This window comes from Cyprinus carpio, chromosome B3 (assembly GCF_018340385.1).
Source record: "Cyprinus carpio isolate SPL01 chromosome B3, ASM1834038v1, whole genome shotgun sequence".
NCBI classification, from domain to species: domain Eukaryota; kingdom Metazoa; phylum Chordata; class Actinopteri; order Cypriniformes; family Cyprinidae; genus Cyprinus; species Cyprinus carpio.
In genome coordinates, this window is record NC_056599.1 from 12,646,513 (window position 1) to 12,661,319 (window position 14,807).

At 34.3% G+C, this 14,807-nt stretch overlaps 1 protein-coding gene across 1 annotated transcript; it reads right to left on the reverse strand.

Annotated features, from left to right (window-relative positions):
- Positions 1–312: 312 nt before the first annotated feature.
- stxbp2 (syntaxin binding protein 2) lies at positions 313–12,985 on the reverse strand. Its single transcript, XM_042719760.1, has 19 exons — positions 12,827–12,985; positions 11,392–11,441; positions 11,232–11,313; positions 10,847–10,923; positions 10,642–10,717; positions 10,415–10,518; positions 9,662–9,816; positions 9,490–9,574; positions 7,805–7,935; positions 7,554–7,661; positions 7,421–7,478; positions 5,979–6,044; positions 5,810–5,890; positions 3,238–3,379; positions 3,050–3,156; positions 2,799–2,897; positions 2,627–2,718; positions 1,038–1,198; positions 313–924 (listed from the first exon to the last, which is right to left on the reverse strand). Exons 1-19 carry the CDS (start codon positions 12,861–12,863, stop codon positions 851–853), a joined length of 1,785 nt encoding a protein of 594 aa, XP_042575694.1. The 5' UTR covers positions 12,864–12,985; the 3' UTR covers positions 313–850.
- Positions 12,986–14,807: the final 1,822 nt, after the last annotated feature.

Below are 14,807 nucleotides of genomic sequence, written 5' to 3' on the forward strand. Positions count from 1 at the left end.
TTGAAATAGAACATTATAAATGTCTTTGTAACATTATAAATGACTTACTGTCACTTTTAATCAATTTAATGCATCCTTGCTGAATAAAAGTATTAATTTCTTTAACAATTTTCTAACGGTGGTCAACCTAGATGTATCTATCATAAACAGAAAGCAAGATGAAACTTGTTATAGTCAAGCATCTCTTTCTGGAGTGAGGCATAAGCAAAATTAATTTATTATCATTAACAGACACCAAGCAAAAATAGCCAGTGAACCACATCCAGCTATATGTGATAACGTAACAGTAAAAGAAGAAAGTGCACAAGTTCAGAGCATGAATAACAAAAAAAATATTTATACTGAGATGAAACATCTGATGCCTTCACCAACACAGCGGCAAAAAATATAACATGTGATCAAAAATAGGCAACTGTACTATAAGCATGCTCATTTTGCTTTATAGTATAAAGTAAAAACTAAATTCAGTGTGATCATTTGTTCCAGTCCGCAGCTCTAAAGAGGTCTTCAAATCACATCAGAACTTGTCAGGACCGATTTTTAAATGATGTAAGGCAAGATTAAATCCACTTAACTGCACAATCATAAGCTTTTGGCAACAAGTTCTCAAATAATTTCACATACATTGTCACACATATATATCACTTTTCTTTTAAATTAAACATCAGTCTTTAACAGCTTTAATATACATATACATACATATACTACCAGTTTAGCTTGGCTAATTAAAATAACTACTTTAAAAGACAGCAGATAATCTAAAATGTGTCATTTGAGAGAATCACTACATCAGAGTATCAGGTTTCACATGAGTTCAGAGGGATCGATCAATCTCTTCAGCGATGTACTGCTAAACGGGTGCAGGCTGGTCCAAATTCTTCAGGTCATTCAAAAAGTTGGTTGGAGTAAGAATGTGAGACGATCCTGCGGAACAAAATTATATTTGACATTTTAAACAACTCTGAAAACAAGAAATAAATGCTGTGCTTTAAACTATGTAATATGCTGTATTGATAACAGAAGTCAACTCTTCTCACCGATCAGAACCTCCCATTTGCCCTCGGTGGCCCGGGTCACCTCATAAGCACAGCGCATCTCTGAATGTGTCATGCCACCGATCACAAAGATGATGAGGCGCGGGCCGCTGCGGTACTCTGTGGGAGCCTTGTTTTTGTGCCAGTGTCCAAACCGTGCGCTGCTGCAATAGGATTCGAGAGTAACGTCAGACCACGTGCAAAGCAGTGCGTCGTTTGTAGCTTTGAAAGCTCAACAGTTCAGAGCAAAAAAGCTTCTGTTTATGGTTCATTCTTAATTTGTGTTCTGTGTGTATCTATGACTTAATACTTATAGAATTTAAAAAGGTAATGAAATTAGCCACATTGTTTAAGTCTGTTCAATTAGCAATGCAAAACACTTCTAAAATAAAACATTAATAATGTTTGCTTTTCATAGGAATATCAGTATATTTGCATGTCCCCAAAAATCTAATTCAACTTAAATATTGTTTTTGTGTAAATTAAGAAATATCACGCTTTTTATTTTTATTTTCTGGTCTTTGTTTTTCAGTTTCGTCAGTGAACTTTAACAATGCATGCTTTAAAACCAAATTGTGTTGGAATTTCTTAATGAAGCGAATGATTTATTTCATGATGTTTTATTTCATGTACTATTATATCTTTATGTATATACATTTATTTGTTTATTTTTGCTTTATTAATTTCTGCATTTATTTTTATATTTTTCATTCCTTTCTCAGTCTACAGTTTCAACTCAGATTGTGTGTAGGGATTGTAAGCTAGTTAATTTTGTATATGGAGATCCTGGTATCATTGACGTGAAAACAAAACAAAACAAAAAAATATAATAAAATAAACAACATAACATAACATAACATAACAAACATAACATAACATAACATAACATAACATAACATAACATAACATAACATAACATAACATAAAACAAAAAGTAAATCAAAGCCAAATAAAACAAAACAACAACACACACAACACAACATAACATAGCATAACGTAAAAATGTATGATATTATTAAATATAAAACCTTGAAATTTTCAGGTACAAATCCTTATTTGGATATTAATATAAGATGATAATTCCAATGAATAACAAGCACTTGAATGTGTTGTGAACACACTCACAACAGACCCGGAAGAGAAGACAATGCTGAATAAAGTCGTAATTTTTGTTATTTTTGGACAAAAATGTATTTTCGATGCTTCAACAAATTCTAACGGACCCTCTGATGTCACATGGACTACTTTGATGATGTTTTTATTACCTTTCTGGACGTGGACAGTATACCGTACATACATTTTCAATGGAGGGACAGAAAGCTCTCGGACTAAATCTAAAATATCTTAAACTGTGTTCCAAAGATGAACGGAGGTCTTACAGGTTTGGAACGACATGAGGGTGAGTCATTAATGACATAATTTTAATATTTGGGTGAACTAACCCTTTAAGTTACTCAATATTGTCAGGTCAGGTGACTGTTTACTCTAAAATTCTAGAAACTGACAATACAAAAGCTACATAATATTGTGTAATAAATCCGTTGGATCACTATTGTCTCTAGAGTCTGTGCGGTTGTGAGCAGTGCTGGTACCTGACTGTAGTGGTTGTGGCTGTGGTGGTGACAGGGGCAGGATCAGACAGGAACGGCCACTGCTTCCTGTCACACTTGTCATCAATGATATTCTGCAGAGCCAACGGAATTTAAATGAGAATAATTACATTCTTACATGATTATAAAACTATTACTGCCAGTGTTTCCTGACCTCCATCACATCTTTAAGGATGGGTGTCCACCGGGAGAGCTGATACGTGGATTCTGTGCGCTCCTTCCTGTCAGGCAGAGTCTTACCAGCATTAGCGCCCTGAAAGACCAGACAGAGAATACGTTAGTAATTTGATAACGTATAACTCCTATGTTCATTAACAAGGAAAGGAAAGACATAAGGAAATAAAAAAAGACATCTGCAGATTGCATATTGGCCCGTCCTCAGACATCTTGGTTGTCTCATCTTACCCCAGTAATGATGGGGCAGCCCAGGTACTGCAGGTTGGTGATGATGTTCTTGTCCTCCTGCACGTTTGCGTGCTGGATGAGTTTTGTGAGGTTCTCTTCACCAATGCCTGTGTGTAAGGATGAATCACTTCTGTTTAATTCATTAAGCAAATGAAATAAAATAAATAAATAAATGCAAGTGTTCATACCCTTCTTCTTATGGAAAATGTACAGCAGTATGATGCGGATTTTGTCGTAGGGTTTGATCTCGGTGTTGAGCAGAACAGGGACGATACTCTTCATAGCGTCTTTGATCTGTTCCCCATCAGCATCTGATCCCATGGCCAAGTCTTCAGAGGGAAGGTTTATTGACCATTTAAATTCATTATGCTTCACTGTACACCGTTTTTTAAGGTCGTGAATGATACCTCAAACAATGTGCCTTCTTGAGCAGAGAGTTCTAAAATTCATAATTTCACACTAATAGAGTGTTCAGACTCTGAAGCAATGGACGCTCCAGTCAAATGTATGTCTGCGGTGTTCATACTAACAAAATGTGTGGGGTTGGTACAATTTTGATTGTTTTTTTAAAAGAAATGTCTTGTTGCATTTATTTGACTAAAAAAAAAGCAGTAAAAATTAGTGCTGTCAAACAATTAAATTGCGATTAATTGCATCCAAAATAAAAGTTTTGTGTTTACATTATGTGTGTGTACATAATAAATATACACAGTACACACACATATTATGTAAACAAAAACCTTTATTTTGGATGCGATTAATCGTTTGACAGCACTAGTTAAATGATACATTTCTTATTATTATTAATGTTTAAAACAGTTGTTAATATTTTTGTGGAAACCGTCATATTTGATGAATAGAAACTTCAAAATATAAACCGCATTTTTAGATTTTTAAACTTTTGTAAAAATGCTAAAATCTTTACTGTCACATTTGACCAGTTTAATACATCCTTGCTGAATAAAAGTATATAAAATAATAAAAGTTTCTTTAAAAAAATCTTACTGCCCCAAAACCTTTGAACGGTATAGTTACAACTAGGGATGTGAAAGTAACAAAAACTAGTAAATTACATTTTAATGGGCATAATTACGTCTGAAAATAACTGAAGGACATACAGTCAAACCAAAAAATATTCAGAGACCAGATTTTATTTTTGATATTTTTTTTTACTAGTGGGTGCAGGACCCTTTAGTTCATTTATGTAAGTGAGAAAAGCAAAAAAAAAAAAATTCTTCATACAGTGGACTACCAGTAAAACTGATACAAATTTGGGACCAAAAATAATTTAAAAAAAAACTGAAGTTCAAATTTGCATGAACCTGGTTGACTTCATGCCCAGGAGACTACAGACTCTCATTAAGGCTAAGGGTGGCCTGACTAAGTATTGACAGTTCTGTAAATACTGTCATACTAACAGCTGTCTGAATAATTTTTGGTTGATTGCAATCCATTACATACCTTTCTATCAAAGTTATCTAACATTATAAAGCTGAATTTTCTCTGACACAGTTCAACTCTGAGTTCTTGTCATATTTTATTACCATTCTCTATACTATTGCGAATAAACTGATAATGTGAGAAATGCTGAAGGTGTCTGAATAAATTTTGGTTTAACTGTATCTATTTGATAAATTAAGTGAACCTACTAACATTATACATACTCTTTTGGTGTCTGTACCCTATATTGGAAAAATTTACAAATGCAATAAAAATATCGGTATCGGTACTCAGTATCGGCAAGCACCAAAAATAAAAGTATCGGTATTGGACGAGTACTGAAAAAAGTGGTATCGGTGCATCCCTAGTTACAACTTGTTTCATTATTACTATAAATAACACAAACAGCATCCAAAGTGATTCAGGGATTAAAACCATCCAATGAGAAACCACAAATCCTGAAACTAAATCTCTATTCCAACATTTGTTTGTTACGACAAAATAGTTTTTAAACAACTTGGAATTTAAAAAAATCATACAAATGAATGAGACAAACTAAATAAAACTGAACTTAATGTTAACAGAATAATTCAAAGGAAGCAAGATTATACATGTAATATTTTAATGCCCTGTAAGACATATCCAAAACATAACCATTAATGGTATGAAATTTTTAGTTTGAAATTTATTATTATTATTTTTTAAATAATTTACTTGTTAAAAAAAATGGAACTTCACAGCCATTAGTCAGAGGCAGATGTTGAGGTAGATATTTACATAACAATTACATAAAATAATTCAAATTTAAGTCATACGCATGTGAGTCTATCGAAATAGGAAGTAGTTGAGATTATCCATCAACAGACCACAAAGTGCTATAAATATGGCACGTAAAGAACTGCATCAGCTGCAGTCATGTCCAGTCGTTACCAGCTGGTTATAATACGTCCACACAGAGCAATGCACTTAGTTAAAACCCTCCATCTGCTATAGATAAAACAGAGAGATGGCTGTACAATGTCTAGCCATGCTGTTGGTACTTTCAAAGATTATGCAACAGCTTCCTGTGCATTATTTTACTTCAACAGGTCAAAGTTCAGCACGCAAGCTGTTGCATACATTTACAATAAGCAGCTTAGACAAAAGGAAAGATAGTTACGGACCCTCTGTACACAACCCATAAACAGTATAAACTGTGTTTTAAAGATGTTGATCATATCACTAACAGTTATTAAATTCATAAAATGAAATAATACTGCTTAATGCAAATGCTTCAGCAGTGATCAAATCTGGTCTGAATCCAAACCAGGAAGCACTGACCTGTTCCACCTCACAGAGCTTGTCTAATAAGCTCTTGAACTTCTTCATGCAGGCATCAGCGAGGTTCAGATGGGTGGAGTACTGTCAAGAACACAAACAAAAAGTTTAAGACACCTTTAGCTTAAAACTTCAAGGGGAAAAGGAAGATGTGTTATGTGAGAAGTCGTACCAGGCTCAGTTCTTTCTGGTACTGTGGCATCTTCTTCAGCATCTGAGACAGATCTTTAATGTTGGCCTGAGGGATGAAGGAGTATGAATTAGGAACAAAACAGAGTTTAATAGTAAATTTATGTTGAACTTCTTTTGAAGAAGCTGGTAATCAAACAGTTGATGGTCCCCACTGACTTCCATTTATTTCCATACTTCAAAATTCATCAAAATATCTTTATTTGTGTTCAACTTGAGAAAGAATCTCATACAGGTTTGGAGCGACATGAAGATGAGTAAACGCTGACAACATTTTAATTTTTGGGTGAACTATTCCTTTAATAAATGTGCACTTGTAGTGTACTTTCAATGAACTTACAGATATTATATTGATATAATAAAATGTCACTTATGTACACAATCTGTAATAAGGTCAGATTTTAAAATGTACTTTAAAGTACATTTTAAATCTTTATGCATTCATTATTATGCATAAAGATGTACATGCATTCCGCTGAAGTTGAGTAAAGTACAGCTAATTGCATTTCATTGTAATTTATACTACAATCCTTTTTCATTTAATTACAATTAACCAACCTAATCTCACAGAAAATGTAATTATTTTACGAAGTGGCAATTTCATATTAAATCGTACAATGAGAATTAATAAAAGCAAGCATAGAGGTCTGCCATAAACATATCCTTCATTAATGAAATCATAGAAATTTGAATGAATATGCCAAAATGTAAAATACTAGCAAATTGCCAAGAGACTGCATTTACATACAACTATCTGTCTGAAAATACTACATTCAGTTCACACTTATTACTATTCACACTCTTTTAAATTTCAAGATGTCTAAATTAACATTAGTTTTAGTGCCGTCAAACGATTCATCGCGATAAATCACATCCAAAATAAAAGATTTTGTTTACATAATATATGTATGTGTACTGTATATATTTATTATGTATATATAAACACACACGTATATATTTAAGAAAAATATGTTGTTTACATATTAAATATATTTATGTATAATATAAATATATATTATAAATAAATTATATGAATATATGCATGTAAATATTTTCAAAATACATGTGTGTGTTTGTATTTACATATGCATAGTAAATATACACAGAACACACACATATATTTTGCAAACAAAAACTTTTATTTTTGATGCGATTAATCATGATTAATCATTTAACAGCACTATTATGAGCAATCAAAAGCTGGCAAAATTATACTAAACTCTTTAAATTAGTTCACTTCATAAAAGAGTTTTCTACATACATTAAAAGCTGGACAGTCCAATAAAATATATGTTTTGTTAACCAGTGAACCTTATGTGAAGTGCTGCCTTGTTGAATTATTTTAAACTATAAAGCACCATAAGAAACTCAGTTTTTAATTGTCAGCATGACGTCATCACTAGTGGTTAGAGAATGAGTGTGTACCTTGTCTGTGTTCATCCTCTTACTCTCACAGAAGCTGCGTAGCAGCTCCGTCACCTTCCTGAAACAGAGCAGAAGATAAGAGCACAGAAGGCCAGCAGAGAGGCGGGAGACGTGAAGGTGGAGCTGCTCTTACTTGGTGACGTCTGCTATGTGCATGTGCCGCAGCTGCACCCACAGCTCATCGTCCTCGTCCAGCAACACTTCCTTCTCTCGAGCCTCCCCGATCCCTGTCGTCTGATACCTGCCAACAATAAGCAACTATTCATAGACTACCAGTAATGATTTCATACACCACTGCTCAGATTAACTGCTCACAGCCAGTGTGAAATAGACCCTTTGTTTTATTATGATAGGAACTAAAGAACTAAGCAGACAAGCACACACCTATAAATGTCTTGTTCGATGTCTAGCAGATCGTAGGTCATAGCCTGAAAGGTCAGCTCATGCAGGATTGGAGAGATGGGATCATATCCACGGTCCACTATAAGCAGCTGGGAGCGAGCTTTATCCGTGCCCTGCCCAGGAAGATCAATTATAGCAATTATAGTTCCTTAAAGTGAGGATTTTTTAAAAAACAAACAAACCAGGGAAATGTAGCAGTGTGTTAGACGAGTATATAATAAGCTTGTCTTTCACTTTTACTATATAGAGCCAATATCTTCCACAAATATATATATATTTTTCTCTTTTTAATGTATAATAAAAATAAAACAGTTTGGGGTTGGTATGACTTTTTAAACATTTTTGTAGGAGGTCTCTCATGCTCATTAAGGCTACATTTATGTGTTGAAAATCACAGGGAAAACTGTAATATTGTGCAATATTATTACACTTTAAAGTAACTGTTTTCTATTTGAATATATTTTAAAATGTCATTTATTCCTGTGATCAAAGCTGAATTTTCAGCATCATTACTCCAGTCTTCAGTGTCACATGATCCTTCAGAAATCATTCTAATATGATGATTTGCTGTTCAAAAAAAACATTTGTATTATTATCTGTTGAAAACAGTTATATATGCGTATGTGTGTGTGTGTGTGTTTTATAGAAACTTTCTAGGATCCTCTGAAGTACTGAAAGTTCAAAAGAACAGCATTTACTTGACATCAAATCTTTTGTAACTTTATAAATGTCTTTACTGTCACTTCTGATCACTTAAATGCATTATTGCTGAATAAAACTATCAAAATTAATTAATCCAAAATTAATTCACCAGCCATGAAACATGTTGTATTTTATTAAAATATATGCTTTTGTGTTTTGTTATTCCTAAAACAAAATTTAAATTTAGTTTTTTTTTTTTTTTTTTTTTCAGTTTATAAGCAGCATAGATCACAAAATAGTCAATAGACATTAGTCAGTGTCTTTAAGAAATGTCACCAATGAGAAGAAATACCCATTGTGTGTTGTTGTTTTTTAACGACAGGTGTCACCAGCTTTTTATGACCAAACAGGTTGGATAATAACTATATAACGTTTTTAATTCTTAAAACGCCCAACTGTCCAGTGACATTTTTTATTACTCAAACTGTAAATTTTTTGGTTAACGCAATGTCTGGTGTCAGTGAGGCCCTCCCCAGATGAGTCTTGGTTCCTTCCTCATCTACTCTTTTTCACTTCTGTCACCTTAGGCTTGTACGCTGGGGGTTTTAAGGGACTATATTTGTTTACCATTTATCTACTTTATTTTTCTATTGCTATTTATTTTGCTAAAGCTGATTGGAACAAGCTCTGGTGACTGCAGCTGAAGAATTGATGAATATCCTGAAATGTCAGCAAATTAAAGGAAGGATCCGAGGGAAAACAAATGAGAGGTTAGAAGTAAAAAAAAAAAAAAAAAAAAGTAAGAAGAACATAGATCCAGCAGAGCATGATAAAAAAAAAACAAGATTTGCATTGACACCCACCTGAAGCTTAGGAAAAAACCAGCTGACAGACGAGAAGAGGAAAAAAACAGAGAGAAGAGAAAATAGTCTGAAGAAGGTTTGAAGTATGTGTCTGACAAGATAGAAGATGTTTATAAAAAAACAAAAAACTATTAGTCCATCATAAATATCCCAATGTCTCACCTCTCCCATACTGGGATTGTCTGCTTTATGTGCATTTAGACGGTCCATCACCATCTCAGCCAGGGAGAAATTCTCCTTTGGACCCTTAGAGAAACATATTTGGTTTACACTTCACACAAATCATATCACACCAGGAAACTACAAGTACTGGCAAGTGAAGGAGCGTCAGTACTGGCGGTAGCGGATGGCTGGGTATTCCTTCAGTGTGTCACAGAGTGTGGCGATCTGCTCGGCCATGGCCTCCATCATCCTGGTCCTGTCATCTAGATCAGTCGGAGTTGGGCTGTAGAAAGTGTGGAAGGAACTGGGGTTGTCCAGAGTAAACACCTGCAACAAAAACAACGTGTGTCAGAAACAACTAGATTTGTATTTTTTTAAGACAATGTAAAACCTCATGCAAAACTCACAGCCCGTTCAAACATCTGGGGTCAGTAAGAATTTTTTTTAAAGAAATAAATACTTTTATCCGGCAAGGATGCATTAAATTGATCAAAAGTATCAGTAAAGACATAAATATATATTGTATATAATGCAAAGGATTTCTATTAAAAGAATCATAAAAAAAAAAAAATGTATCATGATTTCCACCAAAATAAAAAAAAACGTGTGTTTTTAAAATTGATAAGAAATATTTCTTGAAAATCAAATCTGCATATCAGAATGATTTCTGAAGGATCATGTGACACGGAAATAATGATACTGAAAATTCAGCTTTAACATCAAAGGAAAAAATTAGATTTCAAAATATATTACAATGAGAAATTGTTATTTTATATGATAATAATATTATACAACATTTTACTGTATTTTTGATCAAATGCAGCCTTGGTGAGCGTAAGAGACTTTCAAAAACATTAAAAACATCTTACCGACCCCAAACCTTTGAATGGTAGTTACTGTACGTGCCTGCAATGCTACCACGCACCTGCGACTCATATGGTATGAAAGCCACATTGACTTCCTTCAGGGTTTTGATGACCTTGGAAACCCTCGACCTCCCAAGCTCAGCAAAAAGCCCATCAGGACAAGCTGAATGCAGGATGAACAGAGATACAATAACTACACTAATCCAGATCATGCACACTAGGCAACCATGATGGACTGTCTTCAAAATAAAAACATCAAGGCAAATGGAAAAATCGACTGTCTTACTGTCCGTAAAGAAGATGTGCGCTGCTTTGTATGTGAAGGCTGCGTCTTTGAAATCCCCAATTAGAGATTGAATTGACTGGAAAAACAGATATGAGATCATTGAAATTATTACTTAAGACAATGAGTGTTAACGAAAATATTTTAACAACACTAGACATTATATTAACACTTCAACTGTGAGATGCGTGTAGTGAAGAGCACTCACTTTTAGCCCAGGAGAGATGAGATAAATGGCCTCCAGACTACGGATCGGCTCCCTCCGCTTATTAATGTCCTCCACAACTGTGAAGCAAACAGGACAGCTCACATCTTGTTTTCTTAATTCAAGATTTTTCTCAATGGTTCATGGGCAAACAGTGAAGGGTAACACTGACACATTTTGCAATAAAAATCTATTTAGCACAATGGAAAATTTGCAACTGCTGACAGCCTGGTTTAAAAAAAACAAAACACCTTTCACACTTCAATATCTGACACTGGCATCTTTATGATGAAAAGTATTTCACAGTTAAACCTTGTGAGAATCACACTAACACATACTGAACCTGTGAAAGAAGAAAAAAAAAGAAAAAGAAAAGAAATATACTCACTTGTAATGCCCTCTGCCATGATGTCAGACATTTTACAGCAAGAGGACAGAATCCGCATACTCATGTGATCCACGATGAGCACCTAAATACACACAATACACCAGATTATGTGGAGTCTGAATGAAAAGAGTAAAACGTCACTCTGCTGTGAAAATATTACCTTCCATTCCCCATCTTTCTTCACACTCTTGATCACACCGCTCAGGATTTCTACAGACAAATGAGGTCAACGATGTAGTTAGAGAACATCAACATCAGCTATAGTCTTTAATGCAGTAAAAAAGCAGTTTTTTATGGCATTTACAAAGATGTTGAGCCTTATGGTGATGAACTTTAGTTTTTTAAAGCAGGTTAAATATCTTTCTGGGGTATCTGGTTTAGAACGAGGACTACCAGAAATAAGAAATTAATAAATGACTGATATTAAGATTTTGGTTCTCGAAATTACATCCCTGGTTAATAAAGGTTTTTTAGGATAGATAGATAGATAGATACATAGATAGATAGATAGATAGATATCACAAACGTGATTGTTTTTATTGTGCATGAGCCTTCAAAAAGTCTAATCCAAATGCAGTTATATTTCCAGAAGCTTCCAAAAAATGCTGGAAAGTGTCCAAAATTTACTGGAAATTTTCTACCTTCTTGCAACCCTAGTTATTTGTGACCCTGGAGCACAAAAGCAGTCATAAGTAGCACGGGTATATTTGTAGCAATAGCCAACAATACATTGTATGGGTCAAAATGATTGCAAAAGTATTTTTATGACAAAAATCATTAGGATATTAAGTAAAGATCATGTTCCATGAAGATATTTTGTACATTTCCTACCGTAAATATATCAAAACATATTTTTTGATTAGTAATATGCATTGCTAAAGACTTTGTTTGGACAACTTTAAAGACGATTTTCTCAATATTTTGATTTTTTTGCACCCTCAGATTCCAGATTTTCAAATACTTGTATCTCAGCCAAATATTGTCCGATCCCAACAAACCATACATCAATGGAAAGCTGATCTATTCAGCACAATTTTGTGGTCTAGGGTCACATTTTGTCAAATTTCGGCAACAAAGAGGAGTAGAAATCTTGGCAAATAGTCGCTTATGCTAAATGGGAACAAAACACAGGCCTGGTGAAATGTAATAATAATTCATAGTGTAATGATGTAACAGTATTAATAGTGTGAAGGGTGTTGTGCAGGGTCTAAATAGTAATTTCCTGTGTTTGTATTGTGTCCGGTGTGAAGTTGATAGCAAGACCACAATTGACACACCATAAATTAAATAGTGCTGGGCAAGAACAAGTCTATCGTCCCTTCCATTAACACAAATGACATGTCTGAGGAGTCAAAGTGTTTAGTAAAGTCGTTAAACACTGTTGAAGTTAATGTTTGTGCACACACTGCAGCAGCTTCACGCGGAAGTCTGGTCTATTGTGACGTATCGAGCACTCACTGTACACCTGCTGCTGCTATGATTATACATCATGACAGGCCTGTATATAACTTATATCATTAGGTAAGCTCTGAAACATTTGCTACAGGAACAGCATGCGTTTTAAGGACCGTATTGTAGGATTAAATCAAACTTACTCTCGTTTACGATCGCTTTTAGTCCACTCGGAGCCATCTTGACGCTTCCGTGTTGACAGACCTGTGAAGACTCTGTTCTACCTACGCCCTGACCGACAAGAACACCCGGAATATAAAATAAAAAATAAAAGTCTTCGACGTGAAAACATTACACGGGAACAGGCTTCTTGTTACCGTGGCATATTTTATAGGAACTGTGGTGGTGTCTCACACAAACTAAAGTTATGGAAACACGAACTGAAGCGTTAAAATAAACTGGACTCCCTCATGTTACTGTAGTGGTTATTTATTTTGAATCAAGAAATACAATAATTTCTATTGTTAGCACAGTAAAGTGTAGTGGCAGTGTAAGAAAAAAAGTACAAAGACATATTCTCTCTGCAAAATTATTATTATTCATGCAAGTATGAAAATGAAGAGAGGTTGAAGTCTGAACTGGTGATATCTGTAAAATAAATCCACTCCGTTCTTCCAACATGCACTTTGAGATTAACTGGCAAAACTAAAATTATTATTTCAGTACTTAAAATAACTCGTAGCTGATTTAAAAAATAAAAGTGTTAATAAAGTTAAAACTTTCCCTGTTGAATGACTGATTGATGAGTGATGGAAAGTCACACTTTGTCATTGTTTTCTTTAAATTTGTCCTGTCATTAACTAAAAAAAACTAATCACGCATCCTTTATGTAATTAATAGTGATAAATTGCACCTAAACATTAAAATGTGTAATATTGCAATATATATTTTCACATTGAATCTTGAAATTAATGTTAAAAAAATACATAAAGACAGTATAATTGTTTAATTGCAACACTGATTTAGATAGATAGATAGATCTCTTATAAGACTGGTCACAAACATGATTTCTGTACGATCTAATTCTAGCGTTTTATGCTAATGAAACTCTTACACCTCTTAAAAGTACACTTTTCTTTTTTTTTTCTTTTTTTTTTTTTTTTTTACTTTAAGAGCTCATTTTAAGGCTTAAGATACTTTGTGAATAACTTTTTTAGGATCTGGTGTTGTAGTCAAAACCACCAAGTGGCCGAGACCAAGTCAAGACCAAGACTTTTAGGGTCTGAGTCTGAGACCAAGGTCAAGGCAAGACCAAGATCAACCAATTCATTCAAAACAGCTCATTTATTCAGTAATGAATCACCACTGTGTGTTGCACGGAAACACAGCAGGTGCTATTGATTGCAGGACTTTGTTGGGGATTATTTTTGTTGCCGAAAAAGCATTTTCAAAAAAAAAAAATAAAAAAAAAATAAATAAATCAATTTGGAAATAATATGAAAAACAAGATCTCACACAAATATATATATATATTTTTTTGCAATCAAAATCAAATTAGAAATAAGTTATTGATTACACTTAAAGCAGGAAGTTTTACATCATCACATTAATTATGTTATCATCACATTAATTATTTAATCACCTGTTTTCCCACATTAGCACCATTTCTTCTCTTCATTTTGATTGCTCTAATTGTTCAATCTGCTCTTGTTCTTCCAAGTCGTGCTCTTCTGCGACAGGAAGTGGCATGGGCTGCTCTGTTTGTCTTGTTTTCTCTGCACTATGGGAGAAAATGACTGAGAATAAAGCCGTTCATTACAGATGTGGCTATAACAGCATCATCGAGCGATGAGTATGTCACAAAACCATAACCCATGCTGCGTCTTTTCTTCGTGATCACCGTTGCACTGGTGACTTCTCCAAAAGCAGAGAATAGAGCGCCCAGCTCCTCACTGCCCAAGCTGTACGGCATGTTTTGGACATAAAGACTGAAGTCTTTCTTCTGGGGAAGTTTGGAGCTGCTCTTTTGCTCTCCCTGGTGTTCCTTGTATGTCTTAAAATGGCATATGGATACTAGATATCCACTGAGCAGCGTCCCATCCAGCTTCTTAATAACTAATTCAGTGGCCTTGAGTGTGGTGTAATGGATGAAACCATAGCCTTTCTGTTCTTTGTTACTGTCAC

Bases quoted from the DNA above. Each gene is read 5' to 3' on its own strand.
- stxbp2 (XM_042719760.1), bottom strand. From the start codon at position 12,863: ATGGCTCCGAGTGGACTAAAAGCGATCGTAAACGAGA. The intron at 5,891-5,978 runs GTACGACTTCTC...TGTTCTTGACAG, and splicing joins ACCAGAAAGAACTGAGCCTG to TACTCCACCCATCTGAACCT. The intron at 1,199-2,626 runs GTACCAGCACTG...ATCCTATTGCAG, and splicing joins GCCACAACCACTACAGTCAG to CAGCGCACGGTTTGGACACT.